Below are 23931 nucleotides of genomic sequence, written 5' to 3'. Positions count from 1 at the left end.
TTGGATGAATGGGCTGTCAATGGGAAATTGAACCTAGTTATCCTCCCTCCTCCTTGGTAGTCAATCAGATTTTTACCTCAGTAGTCATTCAGATTTGTATCCAAATATCAATCCTGGTGGAGACCTGTGCCGAGGGGCACTTATTCTAGTTATTATTTCAGTAATGGCCAGCAGATGGCAGCCTAGGCCATGTTGTCTATACTAACTCATAAGTTTTTACAATTTAGGCATGATCTTAATCCAGAGTGATTTACAGTAATTAAGCAAGAACCACACATGGTACAAATACATAACCAATAGTCATCAAGGATCATACGTAAACTACGAACCTAACATGATCCGTCTACCAGTGGAATATCTATATAATGATGTAGTATACACTATAGAGTGAATGCTACATAAAATGCTATCTAAATTACATAAATTGAGCCTTTGCAGACGCCTGTAAGGTCGTCGAGGCTAGGGCAAGTGCTACGGGCGGTGGTGGGCTTTACAACTGCGCTCCTGCGCCACCTGATACCAGTGGTGTTTTGTGTTGTTCCTAATTTGCAAAGTAACTATAGCAAACTAAAGCTGTAAAATAATTGTAGTAAAAAGTACAATATTTGCCTCTGAGTTGAGGTGCAGTGAGTAAGTAGGCTATTATAACGCATACAGAAATGGAATACTCAAGTAAATTTAGTAAATGTACTGTATCTGTATCTTTTTACTTGGTTATTTTCACTGTTATCACTGGACAACACAAATGTCAACCTTCAGTGTTAATCTGATATGGTGATCCACAAAACAATGTAGCTTCACTGCTAGAAATAGAAAAAATGAGATTGAGACATTTAGTGAAAGGACAATATTATCTTTTAAATCTATACATTCAAGGACAAACAATTAACATTATTTGCCTGCACGTTTCAAAGTGAGGCATTGGTCGATTGACAGTAATAAATATAGTTTCATCACTTGATTTTTCATACACAACACATTTCCCCCATTGACATTTTAAATCTCTTGCTCTTATTGCATAAACACACATATGCCTTCTTCATAGCATCAGTGATATCTGTGAACGGAAGTCACCATTTGTGGCATGAGCAATACATTTATATAATGATGGTTTCATAGTGTTTACATTCGTTAAAGGCAAGGCACTTAAATTATTATGATTTTGTTTTTTATCAAACACAATACAAAACATGAACATAAATAAAAAAGTAACTTACTTCCATTGTAATACAAATAGGTAGCAATATGGTACGCAGTTAAATCTATTTTGCGCAGCACCATAGATAGATAATACCTACATATCTCAAATGATTCAGGAATGTTTCCTATTCTGATGGAATGTAAAAAATAAGTAGAAGAATATCGTTACCTTCAATCTAGTTAAATATATAGTTGAAGTTAAAATGCATAAGATCGTAAAAACAAAGGTTTCAGTTGAACTGAAACAGAGATTGAGAGTGCTTTAATCGTTGGGCTTTACTCACTCAAAGCACGTTGTTTAATTTAGTAAAAAAGAAAATGGAGAAAGAATGTCCTGACTGATTAATTAATTTGAACTAAATCAATCAAAGTCATGACACTTGAAGGATGTCTAAAAGTCGTAATAAAATAATAATAATGCACAATAAAAATCCAGAGCGGCAATTTAATTCCGGTGGATATCTTTATACACGGTCCGAGTTAACCGCTTAGACCCTATGAACCTTGTTGATCGGGGTCCCCCCAGGGGTCTATACTTGGTCCCCTTCTTTTTCCATCCCTACACCAAATGTCTTTGTTAGAAAACAGCCGACCTACAAGCGTGAAGATCAGATGTTTGCCTTATTAAGACATGCCCAGACTGTTTTTTTGCTGTGTTTGCTCCATGAGTCGTGTTAAGGCCATTTCCATGCTTTGGAGCGACAAGTGTATAAACGGTCACCTCGAAACAACAGACAAAATGTGTTGCGGAGGGCGGGAAAAATGAAATGTCGCAGACCCTTCTCATAAAATGTCACATACGCTGATTGTTTGGGAAAATTAGGTCATTTTTCTGGAGAGTCGTTGAATTGCAGACCAGTGGTTCTCAAAGTGGGGTCCGCAAATGTCGTTAATATGGCATCGCAATCATTTTGACCATTTCATCCATTTATATGTTGGCTTATTGGGATATATCAGATAAACAAGCTTGCAGCGCGGCACAAAGCTTGTACATCTGCTATTTCTGTAACATCTTTGAAAAATATCGAAATTGTTTGGAAACGTTGAATAATCTTGAAATTCTTTTACACAAATCTTCTCTTCTGGGGCTCAAAAACATTTCAGATGGGGGTCCGTGGCCAAATACAGAGGTCCTTGACTTGAGAAAGTTTGAGAACCTGCACTGTCACAGTCTCAGAATGAGATGAAAAACTTGTCGCTCCAAGCTTAAATTGGCCTTTGGAGCTATGGGAGAGTTTAGTCCTTCTGTAGCGAGCTATAGTAGTCGGTCAGAACCTTCCAGGCTTTGGGAGCCATGAAACCTTCTGGAGGATTCTCTCCGCTCCGAGCCAGCTTCCTCATCTTGGTGCCGGAGATGAACTCAAAGTCAGCATTTCTAAAAATAAAAAAATAAATATATATACAGGCATTAGAGCAAAAACAAACAGCGGCAAATGTCTGTTAAGCTGGTTAAGCTGTTCCAATCTATGATCGAATTATGTTTCCTAAACAATTGGCACAATAGTTGTCAACTAAAACTATGACAAAAAATGTTTGTCGACTACCTTGTAAGCTATGACGACTAAAACTATATGACTAATTAATATATTGACAATCAATAAAAACTAGACAAATGTTAGGGAGGGACTATAGTAGAGAAGAAATCCTGAGTGCGTTCGTATATGCGCACCGGGAACGTGCTCAGTTTTTTGTGTGCGCTGGGTAGTCACGTCACAGAGTATGTGACGAGTATGTAATATATTTACTATATTTATTTCAATGTTTAAACATGGGCCAAGGTAAATGGTGAACACTTGTATGGTGATGTACAGTACAATGCTTGCCTTTTTAATTAGTTAGCTTAGCTTTCGCCCTGACGCACTCACACTGAATAACCCCAACTTCTGAGTAGTCTTTCAGTGCAAGCACTCAGCACACCAGGGGCGCAGCACACTAGATGTTTGCCCAAATATGGAGATGTCATACTTCAGTTAGGTTACACTATTGTTACACCTTGCTCTACCTTACTGGCAGTGGTGGCCCATCAACATATTTGCATTGCAATACTTAAAATGTTTCTGCAATGTTTCCATTTACAAACCGCCGAAACCGGATATGTATGTTGCCCTGATAACAGGAGCTAAAAGTAGTTGAACCTCCAGCCTTAACACATTTAGGCCTAAGGCCGATTCTAAAAACGCCTCTAAATCCTGACCTAAGGTTCTGAAAAACTTCAAATATTTATATAGCAGCATCAAAAATGTAACATTTTTGAATACTGTACAGAACCCAAATATGGGTTCCCGGCCTGAGGGGGTAAGATACCAATAGGGGTTCCCGCCCAGAATGGGGCCTTTTCACACAGAAAATGACTGACGCACCTTGGTAATTATTATTTGAGGGGCAACTAAGTTGAGAAACGTTGACGCAAGCCGGTGCGGCCCCATGTTAAATAGTTGCGTGCATGCACGTTTCTTTGACCTTTCGTTGTAAGTGTGCTTTATAAATGTGGTTTGAGTAGAGACAATTAGTCATCAGGTTAAATGTCACGATGATGACCCAGCCCTAATGGTGACAGACTAGTATTAACAATGAACAATCTCATCATACTCACCGCTCCTTGTCATAAAAGTCCATGGCCTTCTTAACCTTGTTGTATGCAGCTACCCTGAAAGGGATGATCTCCACGGACGTGAGGCCAGGAGCCATGGTGAGGACCTTACTCCCGTGGGTGGGCTCATATATGTCCTGTTTGGTCTCGGGGTGAGGCATACCTGCCGGGTCACGGCCCACTATGTAGAAGTTGGCCCCAGCCACCATTCTTGCCCTGCAATGCCATTGCACCTGGAAGGGGGGTTCGATTTGATTAGATCTTTTAAAACAATTAAAAAACAAATACACGAGATATTGCAACAAAAAACAACAACTGTACTGTACTGTACTGTTCTGTACTGTACTGTATTGCCTCTGCTGACCCCTGCTGGACAGTTTGTTAGGTGCATAGATACAAAAGTCTACTTTGCACAAGCAGTAGTGTTTGCATTTGTGGGTGACATGTATTATTGTGTTCATTTGTTATGCTACGTTGATTAATTCAATGCATAGGACCACAATGGAAACAAGTCCCCCAGACAGTACCACGTGCTGTTTACATTTCTGACTAATAAAGTATTCAATCAATCAATCAATCAGTGGTGGAAAGTAACTAAGTACTTTTACTTAAGTACAGTTTTGAGGTATTTGTACTTTACTTGAGTATTTCCAATTTCCAGTACGTTTACTTCTAACCAGAACCAAATTTTGTACATTTACTCCACTACAATTATTAGAACATTTTAGTTACTGGTTACTTACCAATTTACTTAATTTTGATCAGAAAACATACATTAACCACTTCAACACTATACATTTTGGCAATTTGAAAATAGCTCTAGATCTACAAGCTCTACAATGCGTCACGTTGCGACGCATTGTAGAGCATGTAGAATAGATCTGCGATTTTGTACACATTTTGAACTTGTGAAATGGGACATTCTGCAATACGAGTACTTTCACTTTTAGTACTTTAAGTATATACATTTTGATGCTGTACTTTTACTCAAGTACATTTTCAATTCCGTACTTTTACTTTTTAACGCAGTACTTCTAAATTGCAGTATTGGTAAACAATTGAGTATTTTTTCCACCATTGCAATCAATCAATGATTCAATCAATCAATCAATCAATCAATCCTCACCTCGGTGGGCCCGGCGTACATCATGGGCGAGGGGAAGATGGCCACGATGGTGCTGTCGGGGTCCAGAACGCCCTCATCCAGCACGGCGGCGTGCTGCCTCATCCTCCACTCCAGAGGCACGTCGTCGTCCTTGGTCCAGCCGCCCAGCGGGTGCAGCAGCAGCACGGGGCGCTGGAAGCCGCGCTCCAGCAGGCGCCGCTTGGTGTCCTGCATGAGCAGCGCGTGGCCGTTGTGGACCGGGTTGCGCAGCTGGAACGCAAATATGGCGTCTGGAAAGGGGTGTGGGGTGAGGAGGGGGGGGATGTGTACATTAAAACCCATTTTGACCTGAGATCAGATTAAAAAAATGTCTTGTATAGCTAAAGCATAACATAATGCTAACACTAAAAGGGGTTCCGGCCCAGAATGGGTTAAAATAAAAATCAGATAACTTCCATTCCAGATATTTTTGGTCTTCTGATTTGTGTATTTTTGAATGTGAATGTCATTCCTGTTGATTATTGTGTTCTGTATCTCGGCTACATTGAAAATGAGGGCCTGCCCCTCAACTGTACTCCGAGCTGAAATAAAGGTTACGATGATGATGACGACATCAAAGTAAAGGTTGTTTGTAGTTGTGAAAGCAGGTGACAAAATAAACGAGGTAAAGATAATAAAAAACTAAATGTAGGAAACAAAAAATAAAGGGACCCAACAAATGTGTCCCGACCCACTGTTTGGGAACCAGTGAATTAGATAAGTATACTATACACAGTAGCTACAGTGGACAGTGCACATAATGTATTCACCCATTATAAACACAGTTTAAGTAAAATAGTTTTTGTTTCACAAACGGGGCCTTCACATTCCCAGTGTACATTTTGTGCAAAGTGTACATTACACACATACATGCCGCCATGAGTCATTATCAAAGCTCAGATGATAGGAGCACAGTCTAGAGCAGCAAATGAACATCAAAATGTACAACTCCAAAACGTTCAGAAATCATGGTGCAGAGTAGGGATTTTAATATATATATATATATATATATATATTCTTTTTTTAAATAAAATTTATATATCGACAAATCGATTAACCACTTAAAGGATTAGTTCACACACAGAGAAATACTTATTTTCTATCAATTACACACCCTGCCCTGGAGTTTGTTGTTTTTAGTTTTTTTTTTACCACATTCCTATATGCCAATAATTTGATAACCGGCTGTGCAGAGTTTGTGCTTTCGGTAGGAGACACAAAGGAGACTCTTTGTGCCTCCATAGGGAACCACTGCTGGTCATCAAATTATTGGCAAAAGAACCCCACAAAAGAATTACATAACAAAACAAAACAAAAAAAATCCATGAATTCAAGTCTCCATACTCCATAGGGTGAGTGATCGATAGGGAATTTTTATTTTTGGGGGGCTGAACTATCCCTTTAAGCGTTATTTGAAAATGGTGAAAACGGTGGACCTACAAGCGCAAGCTTCCGACAAGACAACGCAACCACTTAAACCCCAGTGACCGACTGGCCGTGCAACGTGTTGTGAACTTGTTGTGGATGGGCTATTTTCAGCCAAAGCCTTCCCCACGATGAAAGAAAACCGAAATGACAACTAGTCCAGAGCCCTGATTGACTCCGCTCAACCATAATGGGGTGGTTGAACGCAGCGTTCCACAAGTCAAAGTGGGCGAAGGCGCACAAGGACAGGGTTGCATCATTCATTCTTCAACACTTTACAGATGCGTGAGCTGCCATCAAGTGAAGTAAACACAGCAACTCAGACATGCTTCATGCAGCTTTTAGTTTACCATTATACTTTTTTCACCAGGTCCTTTGTCAAGAGCTTCTGAAAAACATTTAAAAGTTGCTTTAAGTGGGGGCGCCCGCAGGCCAAGTGGTCCAGGCGCATGCCACATATAGGCTTTGGCCTGACAGCGAGTTGCATGCTCGAGTCCCTCTCATGACGACCCTAGCTGCATGTCTCTCCCCCTCTCTCTCTCTCTCTCTCCCTCCCTCCCTCCCGTCAATCTCCACTGGATACTATCAATAAAGGCAGAAAAGCCTAAAACAAATCTTTAAAGAAATAAATAAAAAGGTTTCTTTAAAGGGACACTTCACCCTTTTGCAAAAATGTGAATGACGTTTACAAGATTTAGAACACTTTTCTGGGGGTCTTTATTTATGTAATATGTGGTTTTAGATATTTCAGATTTTAGCCCAATGTCTCTGATGGAATACAATAGTCCTTCCTGGACTACAATTCCCATAATGCTTTGGTTCACTGCTTCTCCTTGTAGAAAGATGTAGTCCAGGAAGTAAGTGAGCCCAGTGTCCATTCTAAATGTCATTAACATTCACACTTTTTTGCAAAAAGGGTGAAGTGTTTTCTTTTTTCGCTATTGCCATGTATTCATTAATTAATTATTCTGCCAACGGCAGTGTTTTTACATTATTTTGTTGACCCACGGGATGCCCCAATGTGTCCACGATGTAAACAAAGGCTGTCTGGAGGGGCGGATGATTGTATTTTCTTTTACCCGGAAAATTAATTTTGTAAACGCGATCATCCGGTCTGGGCACCTAGGCTGCTAGTCCAGGCTGACAGCGTATCGCGGGTTCGACTCCCGATCCCGACGACCGGCTGTGTGCCACCGCCCATTTCTCTCCCCTCATTTCCTATCAACTTACTGTAGCCTACACTATCTAATAAATAAAAAAATATATAAAAAAGGAAAAGTGTTGTATAAATCTGAGATATATTTTTTTTAAACACAAATGTTTTACTTAAGTAGAAGTATCAATACCGCAATGTAGAAATACTTTGTAGTGGAGTAGAAGTAAAGTGAATACTGGAAATACTCCAGTAAAGTAATACAAAAATACCTTGTACTTTGTATGGTACCCGAGTTATGTACTTGTCTTAGTTACTTTATACCACCGTTTGTTATCAGTATTAAATACATTATGTAATTTCATTTCTAACCTGCTTTCATGTCTTTGAACTTCTGTTTGAGCTCCAACGGAGTGAGGCGGTACTGGTCCAGCCCGTCCTGCCATCTGATTCGCTCCAGCACCTCGAGGTCTCCGCCAACCAGCCATTCACCTCCCTCCATAACCATCTGCAAAAGATACAGGAAATAGAATCATCCACATCATAGACATATAAACGCCTCTTCCGGCTCTGGCGTGCGTGTCAGAATTGAAGGCACAATTTTCCCGAGATTCCTTGCAAAGCATTTGCCTTCAATGAGAGGAAGCTTGTCAAGCTTCCGTGTGCGTAACATAAGTCCCGGAAAAGACGCGCTGTGATTGGCCAGTAGTCACTTGAGTGACAGCGAGAGACACAATTAGTACCTTTATGTAGGTGTGTTGTGGGCAGGTACCTTTATGTAGGTGTGTTGTGGGCAGGTACCTTTATGTAGGGGTGTTGTGGGCAGGTAAGTACCTTTATGTAGGGGTGTTGTGGGCAGGTACCTTTATGTAGGGGTGTTGTGGGCAGGTACCTTTATGTAGGGGTGTTGTGGGCAGGTAAGTACCTTTATGTAGGTGTGTTGTGGGCAGGTACCTTTATGTAGGGGTGTTGTGGGCAGGTACCTTTATGTAGGGGTGTTGTGGGCAGGTACCTTTATGTAGGGGTGTTGTGGGCAGGTAAGTACCTTATGTAGGTGTGTTGTGGGCAGGTAAGTACCTTTATGTAGGGGTGTTGTGGGCAGGTACCTTTATGTAGGGGTGTTGTGGGCAGGTAAGTACCTTTATGTAGGTGTGTTGTGGGCAGGTACCTTTATGTAGGGGTGTTGTGGGCAGGTAAGTACCTTTATGTAGGTGTGTTGTGGGCAGGTACCTTTATGTAGGTGTGTTGTGGGCAGGTAAGTACCTTTATGTAGGTGTGTTGTGGGCAGGTACCTTTATGTAGGTGTGTTGTGGGCAGGTTAGTACCTTTATGTATGGGTGTTGTGGGCAGGTACCTTTATGTAGGTGTGTTGTGGGCAGGTACCTTTATGTAGGTGTGTTGTGGGCAGCTACCTTTATGTAGGTGTGTTGTGGGCAGGTACCTTTATGTAGGGGTGTTGTGGGCAGGTAAGTACCTTTATGTAGGTGTGTTGTGGGCAGGTACCTTTATGTAGGGGTGTTGTGGGCAGGTACCTTTATGTAGGGGTGTTGTGGGCAGGTGGTTCCCCACTGTCGGGCGCAGCGCTCCTCCTTGCGGTGCTCATAGAACTCTGGGTTCCTCAGGATGGCCACCCTGTTGCCCTGGAACTCCAGCGCCACGGCAGCACAGCCATCCAGCTCCTCCTTGGTCTCAGTGCTAACAGGCAGCACGATGGGAACAGACAGGTTGATCGTCCCACCTGAAACGCACCCCAAAAAAACACATCACATTAATCCAGTGATTTTCAACTTTTTTTTGGAGGGGCGCCTCCTATCCACAGCTTTGTGTGTTTGTGTGAATGAGCTTGGAATGTGCTCAGCTGATTGGCTGAGCACGGAATGTGATCACTTCACACGAGTGTGATCGATTTAGTCGTCACTTATAATGCCTACTGTAGATATAATAGAAAAACGTGCTTCTCAATAATGAATCTCTCACATTTTTTTTAATCGTGGGATAAAAAAATAAGAAAACCACTGGACTAGATAAAACCTGAGTCGAGGGACAGCCCTAGAATCTTACCATCCAGCAGGTTTCCAAAGTGCTGAACCTGGAGGAACTCTCTCTCCCTCATGAAACCCTTCAGAGGACTGGCCCAGCCTTCTGCCAATACCTGCACCCACTGGAGGTCCAGCTGCACCAGGAGGACAAGCCATACGTTAATAACACTCACATCAACTGCACCAAAAATAATCAATTTAATTTAATTTCATAATTTTCCATGATCTGGCACAAATTAGCCACCTATGAAGTTGGGTCCTGTTGCACACCAACAATACAGTGGTCTCCTATACAGGCAGCTACGCTAAAGTTGCTAACAGGCAGCTAGTGAGTCTGAGATAAACTTAAAACTAAGTAAAACAGAAGGGAGGAATATACGTTTGGCGTGGGACTGGGAGTGATTAAGTTCTTAATGATGACGGCTGGATATGCTGTATGAAAATACGTTGCAATGTGAGACCGCTGACGGCGTGTTACCATGGAAATGGATATATACAACCACTACAGTAACATTGGTGAACTGTCCAGAGAGTGGTGAGTGACATTGTTTGTACAAGTACGTTTAATATACTGTATACACTGGGGCACTTCCCTGCGCAGCGGATTGCGGATTCATAAATTGGATTAATGAATAAATTGCGGTCGGATAACGGGCGGATTATAATTATGCACGCGTGGATTCGGGTGACAAAAAAGTTCATCCGCTGATCTCTAGTACTTAAGTAACATTTTGAGGTGCTTTTACTTTACTAAAAAGTAAAGAGTAAAGAGTATTTCCAATTTCCAATACTTTTTACTTTGAAAACATTAGTAGATTTTAATTATTATTACAAAACATACATTAACCACTTCATTTCGGCCATTTGAAAATAGCCGTTCTGTCTGCATCATGTATGTAGATTTGCTATTTTTGAAAACTTAAAACGGCCAATTCTTGCATAATGAGTCGTTTTACTTTAGGTGCTTTAAGTACATTTTGAACGGAAGTAAAAAAATATATGGAAGTAGGTTGTGAAGAGAGCATCTTTCATCTGGCGGAGTCAGTGCCAAGCGTGCTGTTTACATTTCTGACTAATAAAGTATTCCATCAATCAATCTAAACAACAACTCGGGAGGACTCTGGACCCAGTATTTACACACAACTACTGACCGGTAATGACCCCTATCCCGTCCCCGGTTTATTAAACGTGTTACCTTGGTGATGGTGATGGTGGGCAGTGTGCTTGCGTCAGCCACAGCCAGATGAAGCTTATTCTCTGGAACAAAGAGTTCATTCACCTCCTCCAGAACCCCACTGGGTACTATATTCTATGTGCACAAAGACAAAAGGTACAATATTATATATATTTCTGTGCAAAGCCAACTGTAACCTCACCTGAAATAATTTGAAGGCTATTCAATTTAAAATATGCAGAGACTGACATACCCGGTAATGCCACTTAATTACATTATGCTTTAATTGGCTACAGGTTTAATCAGACTAGTGTGTATAAAACATTAAATGTACAATATTCGATAAAGATTAAGTGCAGTGCTGTACCCTGCACACCCACAGCCACAACACTAGAGGGAGCAACCATGATCTAGTACCACCTGAATGTAGAACAAACATGGGGAAAAAATCTCCTTCAACTACTCAGCCATCAAAATACGGAACGCCCCGACAGCATCCATTAAAGGATGTAAATCACTGGTTTCTTCCAAAATTGTCTTCAAAAAGTGTAATTGTCCCATCATTTGTGTTTGTGTTTGATGATGACATGCATCGTGTTAATCTTTTATGTTGATCAGTTGAATACTGTACTGGACCACAATGGAAGTAGTCAATCAATTAATATTCAATGCTTGCCTAAATGCACTTAGTTATTTTCTAGCACTGAATTGTTGATATTTGTTGGTTCAGGCAGAGGTTTTTAGAACGTGCTTCCTGCCCACCTGGTCCCTCAGCAGCTTGAGCACTTGCTCGATGCACTCGTTCACAGTCTGCTCTCCTGTCTTCAGCACCAGCTCTGGTGTCTCTGGTCGCTCATAGCACGAGTCGATCCCAGTGAAACCTGACAACAAAGAGACAGAGAGAGAGAGAGAGAGATATGTGATTAACCAATCACATGAACACTGACATCCCTTTTCCGCTTGAGGATCCCTTTAATGAAGTATACAGGGGTTAAAGTGGTGAAGCTTCATTAAGAGATGGCTCAGCCAGTTCAGTCCTACTTCGGTGGTTTTCAACCTTTGTCATATGAAGGTCCATTATTTATTTGGCATAACTTCCTATAGCTAGGATTGCCAAATTCCCAGTTAAGACCACCATGAGGACACTGGCCTCGGCATTAGTTCAATGCCATTTTGATTACACTTGCCTAACCTGGTACAGTACGTGGCATATCTGAAAGTGCTGCCTGTTAGGGAGATCATAGATGTAAATCTAAATTAAGAGAACATTAACCAGTACATAGTTTGATATGAAGGCTGCCAGCGACACAGACCTTTGATCTCTCCAGCGCGAGCCTTCTTGTAGAGTCCCTTCACATCGCGGCTCTCACACACCTCCAGCGAGGCGTTGATGAACACCTCGAAGAAAGGCAGACCGGCGCCCATATGGATCTTCCTGGCCTCGTCACGGTCCTACAGGGACAGTGGTGGAAAAAAGTATATATTTATGAAAAAATATATAATAATAATAGAAACAAAAAATAGCACATAATGCTCGCGACCGATAAAGATGGGCACCCAACCCACTTTTTGGGAAACACTGGTTTATCATAACTTTATTTGTGTTTATAATCGATTGAACAGGTTAATTTAATTAACGGTCGCGGCCCTAATTCTGAAATGGAGAGTGGTAGACGAGAGAGAGAGAGAGAGAGAGATAGAGAGAGAGAGAGAGAGATTGAGATAGATGTGGGTCTTTAAACATTTCAACACTCTTACTTTCTGTTGTCATGTGTTGTACTGCCTTTAGCATCTGTGAATTTCCCTGGCAGGATCAATAGAGGTGTTATCTTATCTTATCTAATAATAATTTATGCTCCGCAGTAAGTGGTGTTGCGGCACTGAAAATAGCTGATCTACACTACAGTACAAACTGCACATGCATCCATGCATGCAACCAGAGACAGAGGATCACAGTAGAGACGGAGGACAACCATCACCCTTCCATGACTCTAGCTGATCATTTCCCTGCAGGCACACATTGCTTTGCTATTTTCATTAAAAGGCGTGCCTCCTGGTATATACATAAAAGAAACCCAACCCAACAGAGACATCTGTTAAAGTTCAAGGCTGCTAAAAAATGTCATCCATCAGACAAAGGCGATGTAACGACTCACTGAACTCACGTATACGATTCGAATCACGATACTAGGTTTGATTTTTCACGATTTTTACCAGCTGCTTGAAAAGCGTCTGTTTAAAGAATGACTAGGAAGTGTACGCGACCAGTCACGACCTAGTCTACTCCAGGGTTGCCAAGTCTGCTTATTTCCAGCAACACTTGGATTGTTTTTTCTACACAGTTGCTTGCCTTGTTTTTGGAGGTTGGTTAGCTTATTTCTGTCACGACAGTTGCCACCACTGGCAACAACCCATAACATCCCATCGTCTGCGCGGCATGGCTAGTCGAGCAGTTCTGATTGGCTGCCTCGTCTCCAGCCATGTTGCCTCAGAATTCTTTAGGGTTACGAATTTGAGCATAACAGCAGAGTGCAGCTAAAAAGTGGCATAACGTCAGCAGCAGACCCACAGATAATAATAATGCAGCTGGTAATTAATTGATTTAATCAATTTGGGCTTGTTTAATTCTTATTTCTCTTATTTCTTTAAATCCAACTTCCATCATACCCGGAAGTTATGCAGGAACACCTACCAACTGTACCAAGCAACATTAGATTCACTGTACCCACTCGATCTGCTATTCTTATGCATGTGCAATACCCTTTTTCTTTCTCTTTTAATTTTTTCTTCTTAACCTCTTTTCAATATCTTACCGCCCCCCACACCACCTATTTAGAATGTCATTGTAGAAAGTATTCTGTACTGTTACAGTAACGGCATAACTTGTAATGCCGTTAGCCCAGACACTGATGACAATAACCTTGGAGTATGGAGAGATGAAGCTGGTGATGCAGACCAGGCCAGCGTCGGCGAACAGCTTGGCCACCTCGGCGATACGGCGGATGTTCTCCTCGCGGTCGGTGGCAGAGAAGGCCAGGTCCTTGTTGAGGCCGTGGCGGATGTTGTCTCCGTCCAGGGAGTAGCAGGGGATGGCGTGAGACACCAGGTACTCCTCCAGGGCAAAGCCGATGGTGGTCTTACCAGCACCGGACAAACCTGCATTATGCATAACGTGGATTTGATTTGATTTATTTGACGTTATAGGTTTAAAGGACAAAAATGGTAAATAGCCTCTCACACAAATGCCATTGTGATCCTTGTCCTTAGCATTTAACCAATCAGGAGAGAGTACCCATGTATCAGCTTAATTTTATCAGCTTGTTCCAGAATCCAGTGCCAACTTTGTCTGTGATGTGCCATCACGTCCAATTTCACTTGTTTAATCTGTATCTTGAGTGAGTTCTCTATCCTGATTGGATAAAATTGGTATCCTTTATTAAAGAGCTGGAGAGACATGGAGACACTTGTTACTGAGCAAACATCAGAATATAGAGTTATTTAAAATTTTACATTTTAACCAAAGAAAATCACTTACCCTACCTTTAATCGATTATAACAAACACTCTAAAGGAATGGCCAGCAGCAGCCCTATTAGAATGCTTTACCTGTCAGCCAGATGGTACATCCTCTGAAGCCTCCTCTGGTCCCGACGATCTGGCCTCTTTTGCTGCGACTCACATGGTGGGCTTGGTACACAACGTTGGTGGATCTGTTTAGGTCCTGCATTACAAACAATGCCTGCTTAGTGCTAGAACCACCGTTCATTTCGTCTGCATCTTTTTGTCCCTGGCGAAAACGAAGTAAAACAAATTTCTGAAAATAGCCGATCTGTGAGCTTATACAACGCAGTGCGTTGTGTGAGCTTGTAGACAGGCTATTTTTGGCACACAGCCAAGTATAAATCAGGCATTAAGACGCAAGGCCGGCCAACACAACTGTAGATTTTGTCAACTAAGATCTTAGTCAACTAAAACTAGACTAAAACTAAAACATTTCAGATTACTAAAAAAATATGACAAAGACATACAAAAATGAACACTGCTTAGAACATGATCAAATGTCAAGGTCACCCAGTTTGGTATGCTGACCCATGCCATATAAGGGTCTATTTGGTCCTATTTATTTTGCACTCTGTAAGGTCCATTTGGTTCATGGTTCTATTAACTATTGATGCAACGCATTGTGGAACGTGCATGTAGATCGGCCAATTTCACAGATTATGAAATAGGATTAAGTGATGGTAAATCATGATATTATTTTTCTTAGGAGAGACACCATCAAATTCCTCTTTTATTATGTCTCAAGCTAAAACAAAAAAAAAACTACTACTACTCTTGGAGTCTCGTAAACCGTACAGATTGGTTAAAATAATGTTGTATTTATTAAAATAAGACCTGGATCTGCAGCTGTAATAAATTCCTGAGTAAGAAGAACAGCATCGCTGAATGACTTCATTCATTTTTCTGACCATATGTAATGGGCCCCTCCAGTCACTGACTAAGTGTGACTGGAGGAGTAGTGGGGGGGGGGCTGGCTAAAAGAGGCTGCATTGAGAGAGAGAGAGAGAGAGAGAGAGAGAGAGAGAGAGAGAGAGAGAGAGAGAGAGAGAGAGAGAGGTAGTGCACATGGACAATGTGTCCAGTGTGTGGCCCTCAGTATCCTAGTGATGATGTGGCACACACCGGCCGAATGCCCACACCCACATGCTGTGCACCCGTCCAGCCATCCATCCATCCCTCCTTGGCTCATTCCATTCTACTACCCCCCTTATCCTTTTTCTTTTTTCCAAGGACCCCCGTCCCCTCCAGTTTGATGTCGGGTGCGTTCGGATATAGCGCACTGAGCGCACTGTGCAATACAAACTAATAGGTGAGTGCTCTCCCTCCCAGTGCCGTGCGCATTTCCAAACGCACCCTTCGTCGCACTCGGAAAGAAACCTAATATCTAATAACCTCCATATTCTAACTTTGTGTGTGTGTGTGTGTGTGTGTGTGTGTTTTAAATTAACACCCTGTATACTTGATCATACTACTGCGTCACACAAAAGCACACTCATTCAAAAGTAACAGATCTACAAGCTCGAAGCGAACATAATGAGGTTTCCTGCAGACAGAGACAAATATGCATTAGACACACTTTTTTAATCTCTGGGACACACAACGACATGTACACATGTCGCACGCACACACGCACGCACACACACACGTTTGCCAGTGCCTGTAAAACCAACCCCACCCGGTGTTGGTTTACAAGCACACTCAGGCTCCTGTTATTCAGCCCTCCGCCTCACAGCACAGGGCCCCCTGGCTGTCACCTCCTGAACGGCATGCACTCCACTACACACAGAGACCCTCTGTTCCTCACACACACACATACATGCATATCGTCGCTCTGTCTGGCAGACACCTCTCATCTCCTTTTTGATATCTAACTTTAATTTTATGTTGTAAATTAACGTCACGCCCTACCTACCCTATACTTGATCATTCTACAAAAAGCATCAAAAGTATAGAGTTTCGAGCTTGCAGATCTGATACGTTTGAAAAGTACCAGTTTTGGACATAGGCTACATGTACGTGAGGTTTTCACCCGACAGAGACCATAGATATGGGAGATATGGTCTGATATGTCAGACAGCCAACCCCTCGATCGTTATACCGCTCTAAAGCTGCGTCAGCCATCATGCTGTACAGCTGTGCTTCGATCTCAACCCTTTTCATATCAAGGTCCATTATTTGATGAGATCTAGCCTTTCAGACCAAAGACTTGGAATATTTTGTTGTCGTTGGATAAAATCTTGTCCACAATTCCACGCTGTATTGATGTGGTACCATTAGGAGAGACAACAGGCAGACGTTGATCAAAATAACAATTCTTCTACATTCTCCAATTGTGTAGATGTCTTGGGAAATTAATTAAGTAATGCAGATGCTTAACAATTTAACTGTTGAGAGCGAAAAAAAAATCAAATGAACCTGCAAGCGTCCATATGGTTTCATTTAGCTGGGGCCCTAAAAGTGTCATGACGTCATTTGACAAACACTGGTTTTCAACATTCACGCCACAATTGTCCAAGTTTTCGTAAATTGTAATAATGTTCTTCTTATGTGAACATGCTCACCTAATCAATTAGAAAACGTGATGTTTGTCAATCGGCCATTGCCATCGGTCGTACGCAACACACCTACGGTGCCTATACATGTGTGTGCATGCATGAACGTCACGTGCATGCGTGGCTGTGCGTGTGCATGATGAACGTTGGCACATTGATTTAAGGGTCCCGGTTTGAGGGGCGGAATATTTGATCACAATGACTATAGTAATGACTCAAGAGTCAATATAGTAACTAACAATAGAAACAATGCACAATACAGCATGTCCATTACTATGATTCATAAAATGTAGTGATGCTAATTCATGTACACAGACAGACAGACAGAGGGAAAATGGCAGAGGGCTGTAAACAATTAGCACCATTCATCGAAGCATACTGTAGGTGCATTCACTTTGTCATTATGCGTCAGCATGTGAACAGACTGTGCTCTACTATTTAGCTATAATGTGAGTTTGTTTGTGTGGTTACCCTTTGTATGCCTTCCATGTATATTGTGTCTCCTCCAGTTTCTACCCTTTACTACACTACAGTAGCCTACATCTCAGGGGCAAATATTGTTTTTGTACTGTGTAATTATTTGAAGACTTTAGTCACAAATTAGAGGAAGGAAGGCACTGGAGCAACTCAGACATGCCTTGACAAAGATGTGACCGATACATCGAAACGTTGTCAATTGTTACTTGCACCCTGTGAATTAAAAAGGGCTTAAACTGTCTGAGTTGCTCCAGTGCCTTCCTTCCTCTTGCTACCTGTCCTGCCTCTGAGATGCACCAGATTAGCCTACCACTTACTTTGCAGATTAAAATTATTATTAGAAAAACATCCATTAGCAAATTAAGCTCCATGCATTTTATGGACATTGCGCTTTTGACAGATTTATTTGAAACAGATTACAGACCTTTTCTTGTAAGCAAGTTTTCTATATTGCGGTATTTGCACATTAGAATTTTCCTTAAAGGACAACTTCACCACTTCGTCTGTGTCTGTGTCATAGGAGAGCTGTGGGCAGTTCAGAAACCTGTCCTCCAGTGACATTATCAATGGGGAATCCAAGGTTGGGTGCCGGGCAAACGTCTAATTTCTCTTTTGGGGTCTTGAGCTACAGTGTTTGGGAATGCACTGATTTAACGTATATGCTGGCATCCACATGAATGAATGCTGTGTGTTGATAAATGCAGTCCTTGAACTGAAACATGTTTCTCAAAGTGAAGTTGGGTCCAGGGACCCCCATGGGTCCTTGGGGAGGGGTACCAGGGGGTTCCCCAGAAAGACTGGTTAATGTAGCATCACCATTTTTAAGATGATTTTGAGATTTATTTTATTTGCCAATCTGGCTTTGTTTGCCTGGCACAAAGCATTTTCAGATGAGGGTCCGTGGAGATGCCCGGCCCACTGATTTACCAATATTTTGTACAAAAACTTGGGAAAAACTTGATCAAACAAAGATTTGATTTGAGAACATTTAACTTACAAGCAAAGGAATGAATGAAAACGACAGACCGATTCTTGACATTATCTCTCTCAGTTAGGTTCTATGCGCATAATAGCATACTGTAAGTGTAACTTAATAGGTAGGCTATTCAGTAGACCTGCCTTTGGTTCTAAAACTCTTTGGTTCTAAGGCTGCTCATAAAACTGTTATCACAATCTAAACATTGTTGACAGGTTTTCCACCAAGCCTTAGTGTTTATTCTAGGGACAGTTTGCAAATAATGGAGATTACGTTAGATTAGAGGTTGACTGACCAGACGCCCGGGTTTGGCCGGGATTGTCCCCCCCGATGAATATCTCTAAAAGACTCAAATGTCCCGTTTTTCAACATTCACTACCGGTTGCATATATGATAGACATTTATCTTAGTTAATTCGACCCTGGCCCTGGGTTTGTATAAAATGTGCACGTGTGTGAACGTTCATGAATGGTTGAGAGCATGCACGAACGTGCACATTCATTTAAGGGTCCCGGTTTGGGGGGGCGGGGGGTTATATGTTAGTCCGACGTACCAGACTCACCTGTGGCTACCGCCTGCGGTTAAGGTTAGGAGTAGTAGGGTTAGTAATGTGGATTATTGGGATGACGGTCTAATGCTACCCACCCTCCGGTTCGGGGGGGTGATGTCACTGGTAGGCGGCTTCCTGAACTGTCCACAGCCCTCCTCTGAGACCCAGACTGAGTACGCTAAAATGGTACTATATTAAAATAAGCATTAGTGAGGATGGTAAGTGGAACGCTCGCCCCCCCCCCCAGCATTCTAGTCTTGTATTCGTTTTACTGAGCTTATAAGGTTTAGGTAAGGTTTAGGCATAGTTTTACTGAGGTTAAGTTTAGGAGTAAGGTTACGTTTAGGAACACCTGGCGGAGACCGTTCCGAGGTCGCCGGATTTGACCTCGAGGTGAGAGCGTTTTGTGGCGAGCATTCTTGTATTCGTGAGGACCAACGATATGATGATTCTTGGTTGAAAATGGGTGTTGGTCCTTTTTATGCATTTCTTTGGGTGGTTGGTTACCACTACACAAAACACCAGTGCCAAGTCACTCTACAAGTTCTTTGCTGGCTCTGTATTGGTTCTTCAGCTTAACAATAGAAACAATGCACAATACAGCATGTAGCACTATTTGACAAAGGTGCCTGCAGCCTTATGGCGCCTTTAACAACACAGGTGCTATAGCACCAAAACGGGCTCCCCTATATATGATTCACGTGTGAGCCAAAGTAGGCCTTCCATTTGCAGTGCTAGAACCATTTGAGTGTTTGTACAGAACCAGATGTACAGCTGCAGTACACACTAAGTTATGTGTGCACATAACCTGGTGTGCTGCGGCCTACATGCATATGGATTCAATATAGCAACATCTGCCTACATCTGATTCAAAATACAATGCCTATAGTTTGCTCCTGTGAGCACCTGCAGTGTTCTTGTTTTTTCTGACAATGTATAGTTTTTTAATACAAGCGTGTTCATTTGAATCTGATAGTTTATTTGGTGTGTACTGTACTGTAAATCAGACGGTCTCATATAGTTGGGTCCTCCTGCAGGCAGGGACCATCAGGAGTGTTTTTGGGGGTCCTTGAAATTAAAACGTTTGAGAACCACTGAGCTATTATAACAGTGTATAAAGGACATAAAGTTAACATGTACTGTATATAGTTGAAAATAGGTTACAGTACATGAGCTGTGACTAAAGGCAGTGTCGCTCCAGTAAATTGATTGATTGAAATATTTATTAACAGTTTGCAGAATTACAGTAGCCTACATTTCAAGCACTCAATACAAAGACTGTGTTAACTGTGAGTGGACGACCCAATAAAGCATTACACTTGTTTACAAGAGGGTCCACCTTGTTCAATTCATCAAAACATTTAGAGATGTTCAAATAGACACTTCTATATATAGCCAAAGAATCATCATCATAAAGGAGGTAAAAAGGGAAAAGAAACATATAGCCTACAGTGAGGGGGAAACAACGGGGGAATCCGATTTTACGGGGCCAACGGGGGCCAGTTTCGAATTGCAGGCGTCCATAGGTGCCCTTTGAGAGCGGTTTTGAAGGAGTCAAGGGATTCACATGTCTTAATGACTGTTGGTAGGGCGTTCCACATTTTGGTGGCATAGGAGCGAAAATATTTTAGTCCCTTGTTTGTGCCGAATCTGGGTTGTACATGGTTTGTTGCCCTCCCCATATTACAATAAGTGCTTTTCTTTTTACTGTAGGTTACAGACCGTTATTAATTTGTAGGCACCAGATACACATTTTATTAATCCTAATAGAGCAATAAAACTACAGAAGCGCCCATAAACTTTGTTACTGTGCAACTAAGTTGGTCAGAATGTCAAGAAGAGCATTACACCGACAATAACATTATTTTACGCATACATATAGCCTGTAAAAAGTAACAGACTAAACACACCCTCTATGCATTCTTATACAACTCTGGGTGTTTTGACAACTACATGTCTCCAAGACTTTCTCTTTAATAAAACTTACCGTTCGAAGCTTTTTAATTCCAGACATTGTGTGCACTGTTATAACCCCCGACCGACCGACGCACTATGGACCCTGGCAAGCCTGGCTCTTTGGATTGTCGCCTGGTGGTGATTTGATGTCGCCGGCGGCTCGTCGCTTCGCTTGTCGGGTTTTTATTTCACCAACGTCGGGGAGTAGATCCTCATCGAAGAGAAGACCATAGGGCTTGCTTGCTTTTTAAAAGGACTCCTCCAAGACACGTAGCATTCCGGTGGGCCAGCCTCCATCCCTCCACAGATCTGCATATTCGCTGAATTGCGGCCAATGCGGGGGCGTGACGTACATGCACGGGGCCGTGCCTCCGGACCGGGGGGGGGGGGCTTGGATTGAATCGGGCGTTGTTTTAGAGACGACAAGCTGAAAGAAAGGGGTAATTTAATAGCTGCTGCTAAAGGATCTACTACTACTAGTAGTAGTAGTAAAGGACTTTCCATTTAATGAGTTCACTTCATGACTAGTTAGGCCATAAATAAGGCTGTAGGACCCTTAGCTTGCCAGTCATTCGTTCAAGTATTTTTCATTAAGGACCTCAAATTCATATTTTTGGCAGTGGACTCCAGTGACAGTCCCCTCTCAAAGGATGTGTGGCTAAACTGGCAGGCACGGAACCAATACAATTGTTGAAATGTTCAAAAAAAAATCATAATTAAAAACTAGGCTACATGTCTAATAGCCTACTTATTAGAGCTAGGAGATGAAAAATCACACCTGTGTGAAGTGGCACTTTACCAACCCTTATCATCTTGCATCATCATGATATCATAACATAACATTATATGCCGATTTGCTCAGTGGCCGACAAAACAAACATTAAACTCTGTCCATTGTCAATGGCGTTTTTAATATTTGTCTAGAGAAGACAAACATTAAACCTATATGAGTATAGGGCCTACTGTTTTAATCGATTGATTGATTGAATGAATGAATGAATGAATGAATGAATGAATGAATGAATGAATGATTGATTGATTGAATAGTTTATTAGACAGAAATGTAAAAATCACACCCTTGTGAAGTGAGGGGACGCATGGGCGCTCTTATATCATATATCACATTCCAGCTGCACAATTGCCGTACTCACTTTTCTTTTCCTTAAGTCTGTGTGTGTGTGTAGCGTCCTCAACTTTCTGTCCTCACTTTTTATCCTCAATACGTACATTGCCAATCAAAGCATCGCTAGGGGGTGCTCAGCCAATCAAATCATTGCTATGGGGTGCTCAGCCAATCAAATCATTGCTATGGGGTGCTCAGCCAATCAAATCATCGCTATGGGGTGCACACAAACACACAAAGCTGGGCATAGGAGGCGCTAGCCTACAGTGAAACACTCTAAAAGGGATTGTTTCCGTTTAGGCCCTATGCAATCAATTCATAGACATCATACCTGACATGAAAAATAACAACAACATTCAAATCATCACAGGAAAAAATAAAACACTGTATGTATAGGCCTACAGAGTGGGATAAAAAGACTATGGAGAAGTTATCATTTCCTCTCCCTTGGGCCTGCTGAAAGGTGGATTTTCAGGCCTGAAAAGAAGTAAGTGATCTGCATTTTTTAAGGGAGGGTGTCAGGGCATTCCATGGAATCCGCGCTTGGGTGGCAGTGTAGAAGAAGAATTTACCTATACAATTGTAAATGGAATTCCTCATATTCCAAACTCATATAGACTATAGATAGCCTATAATTAGCTGCACAATACAATCCTCATCTCTGCCAGTATTGTTTAGGTTAATTGTAAGGACATTTCTGACATAGTTACTGCTGATGATTCAATGGTTCAACCAGGCAATCCGGTGCATGCACTTCCCCCAGTGCAGTCTGTGGGGGCCGGGGGGCCAGGGCCCACATGAGGAATTGGACCAGGGATCTCGGCCCCCATGAGGAATTGGACCTGAATATATATATATATATTCGCCTCGGTTCGTGCCGTTTGTACCGCACCAGGTCGCGCCCGTTCGAGCAATTCTCGTCTTGCATTGACTTTGTATATGTAATCGTGCCGCTCTAACCATCCAAGTCTGGCACCTTAACACTTCTTCTTTTCCTCACTGTCCGGGACGGGAGGTGGACTGCGTTACCTGTCCCTTGTACACATGCAGATCAGGCATTGAAATGCTAATCTGGGTGCTTGTTTTCACCTGCCAGGTATGGGTATGGTATGCATGCATGCATACAGTACTGTACTCTGCTTAGGCTACTGATAGAATATGAAACCACCAGCAGCAAGAACACCCTGGCTGGCAACAGAGATGCCAGCCTGCCGTTGAAACCTTCCGCCGTCCCTGCGACAGTTCTACAGAACTTCTGTAGAACAGAAGCTGCCGAGGCGGACAGGACTAGCCTGTCTAGCCTAGGCTAAACATTTTGTCTCTGCTTCCCCCTCTTGAGATTCTAACTCCCTTTTTCTGTTGAATTGCTTGACCTCCAACTTCAGGAATTGACTACATGGACGGTCATCAGGTCACCAGGAGGTCATTCAGTTCACTGTTTCTCAAACTAGAATGATTTTTGTTTTTTAAATCAACAAATCCTACGTTACTAAATGAATGGCCAGGGACCTCATGCAATGGTAAATGGTGCATTTGTATAGCACCTTTATCCAAGGCGCTTTACATAGATTGTGCATTACATTCACCCATTCACATGCACATTCATACACCGATGGTGGCGGAAACCATGCAAGGCACCAACCTACACATCAGGAGCAATTAGGGGTTCAGAGTCTTGCTCAAGGACACTTTGACACTCAGGGCTGTATTTTGCGTGTCTTAAGTACCAGGTCTTATTCCCTAACTTGAGACCTGGAGGTGTGATCAATGCCATTTGGCTATTCTGAGTGTCCAAAGAGCATTGATCACGCCTCCAGGTCGTTAGTTTACTCAAGTTAGGGAATAAGACCTGGTTCTTAAGACACGCAAAATACAGCCCTAACTCTGTGGGAGCCCGGGTTCGAACTGGCAACCTTGCGGACGGTTTCCATCCAGCCACTCCATATGGAAGAATGTTTGTGAAGATATACTGGGCATATCCTGTTGTGCCTTGATTTTCTCGCACAACAGGT

At 42.2% G+C, this 23931-nt stretch overlaps 1 protein-coding gene across 2 annotated transcripts; it reads right to left on the bottom strand.

Annotated features, from left to right (window-relative positions):
• Nucleotides 1-832: 832 nt before the first annotated feature.
• On the bottom strand, nucleotides 833-21037 carry LOC308328225 (bifunctional 3'-phosphoadenosine 5'-phosphosulfate synthase 2-like). Of its 2 annotated transcripts, none has more exons than XM_080781981.1 (12): nucleotides 20828-21037; nucleotides 14331-14511; nucleotides 13646-13881; nucleotides 12039-12177; nucleotides 11488-11606; nucleotides 10747-10860; nucleotides 9574-9685; nucleotides 9045-9250; nucleotides 7885-8020; nucleotides 4917-5185; nucleotides 3794-4023; nucleotides 833-2575 (listed from the first exon to the last, which is right to left on the bottom strand). In XM_080781981.1, exons 1-12 carry the CDS (start codon nucleotides 20852-20854, stop codon nucleotides 2437-2439), a joined length of 1908 nt encoding a protein of 635 aa, XP_080638107.1. In that variant the 5' UTR covers nucleotides 20855-21037; the 3' UTR covers nucleotides 833-2436. The 2 variants fall into 2 exon arrangements, with proteins under 2 accessions (XP_080638107.1, XP_080638108.1); XM_080781982.1 differs by having other exon boundaries at nucleotides 14331-14445.
• Nucleotides 21038-23931: the final 2894 nt, after the last annotated feature.

The sequence above is a fragment of the Protomyctophum bolini genome (genome assembly GCF_963924005.1).
Source record: "Protomyctophum bolini genome assembly, chromosome: 14".
Lineage (NCBI taxonomy): Eukaryota > Metazoa > Chordata > Actinopteri > Myctophiformes > Myctophidae > Protomyctophum > Protomyctophum bolini.
The sequence above is the reverse complement of the archived record's forward strand: the minus strand, read 5'-3'. Positions and strand labels throughout refer to the sequence as shown.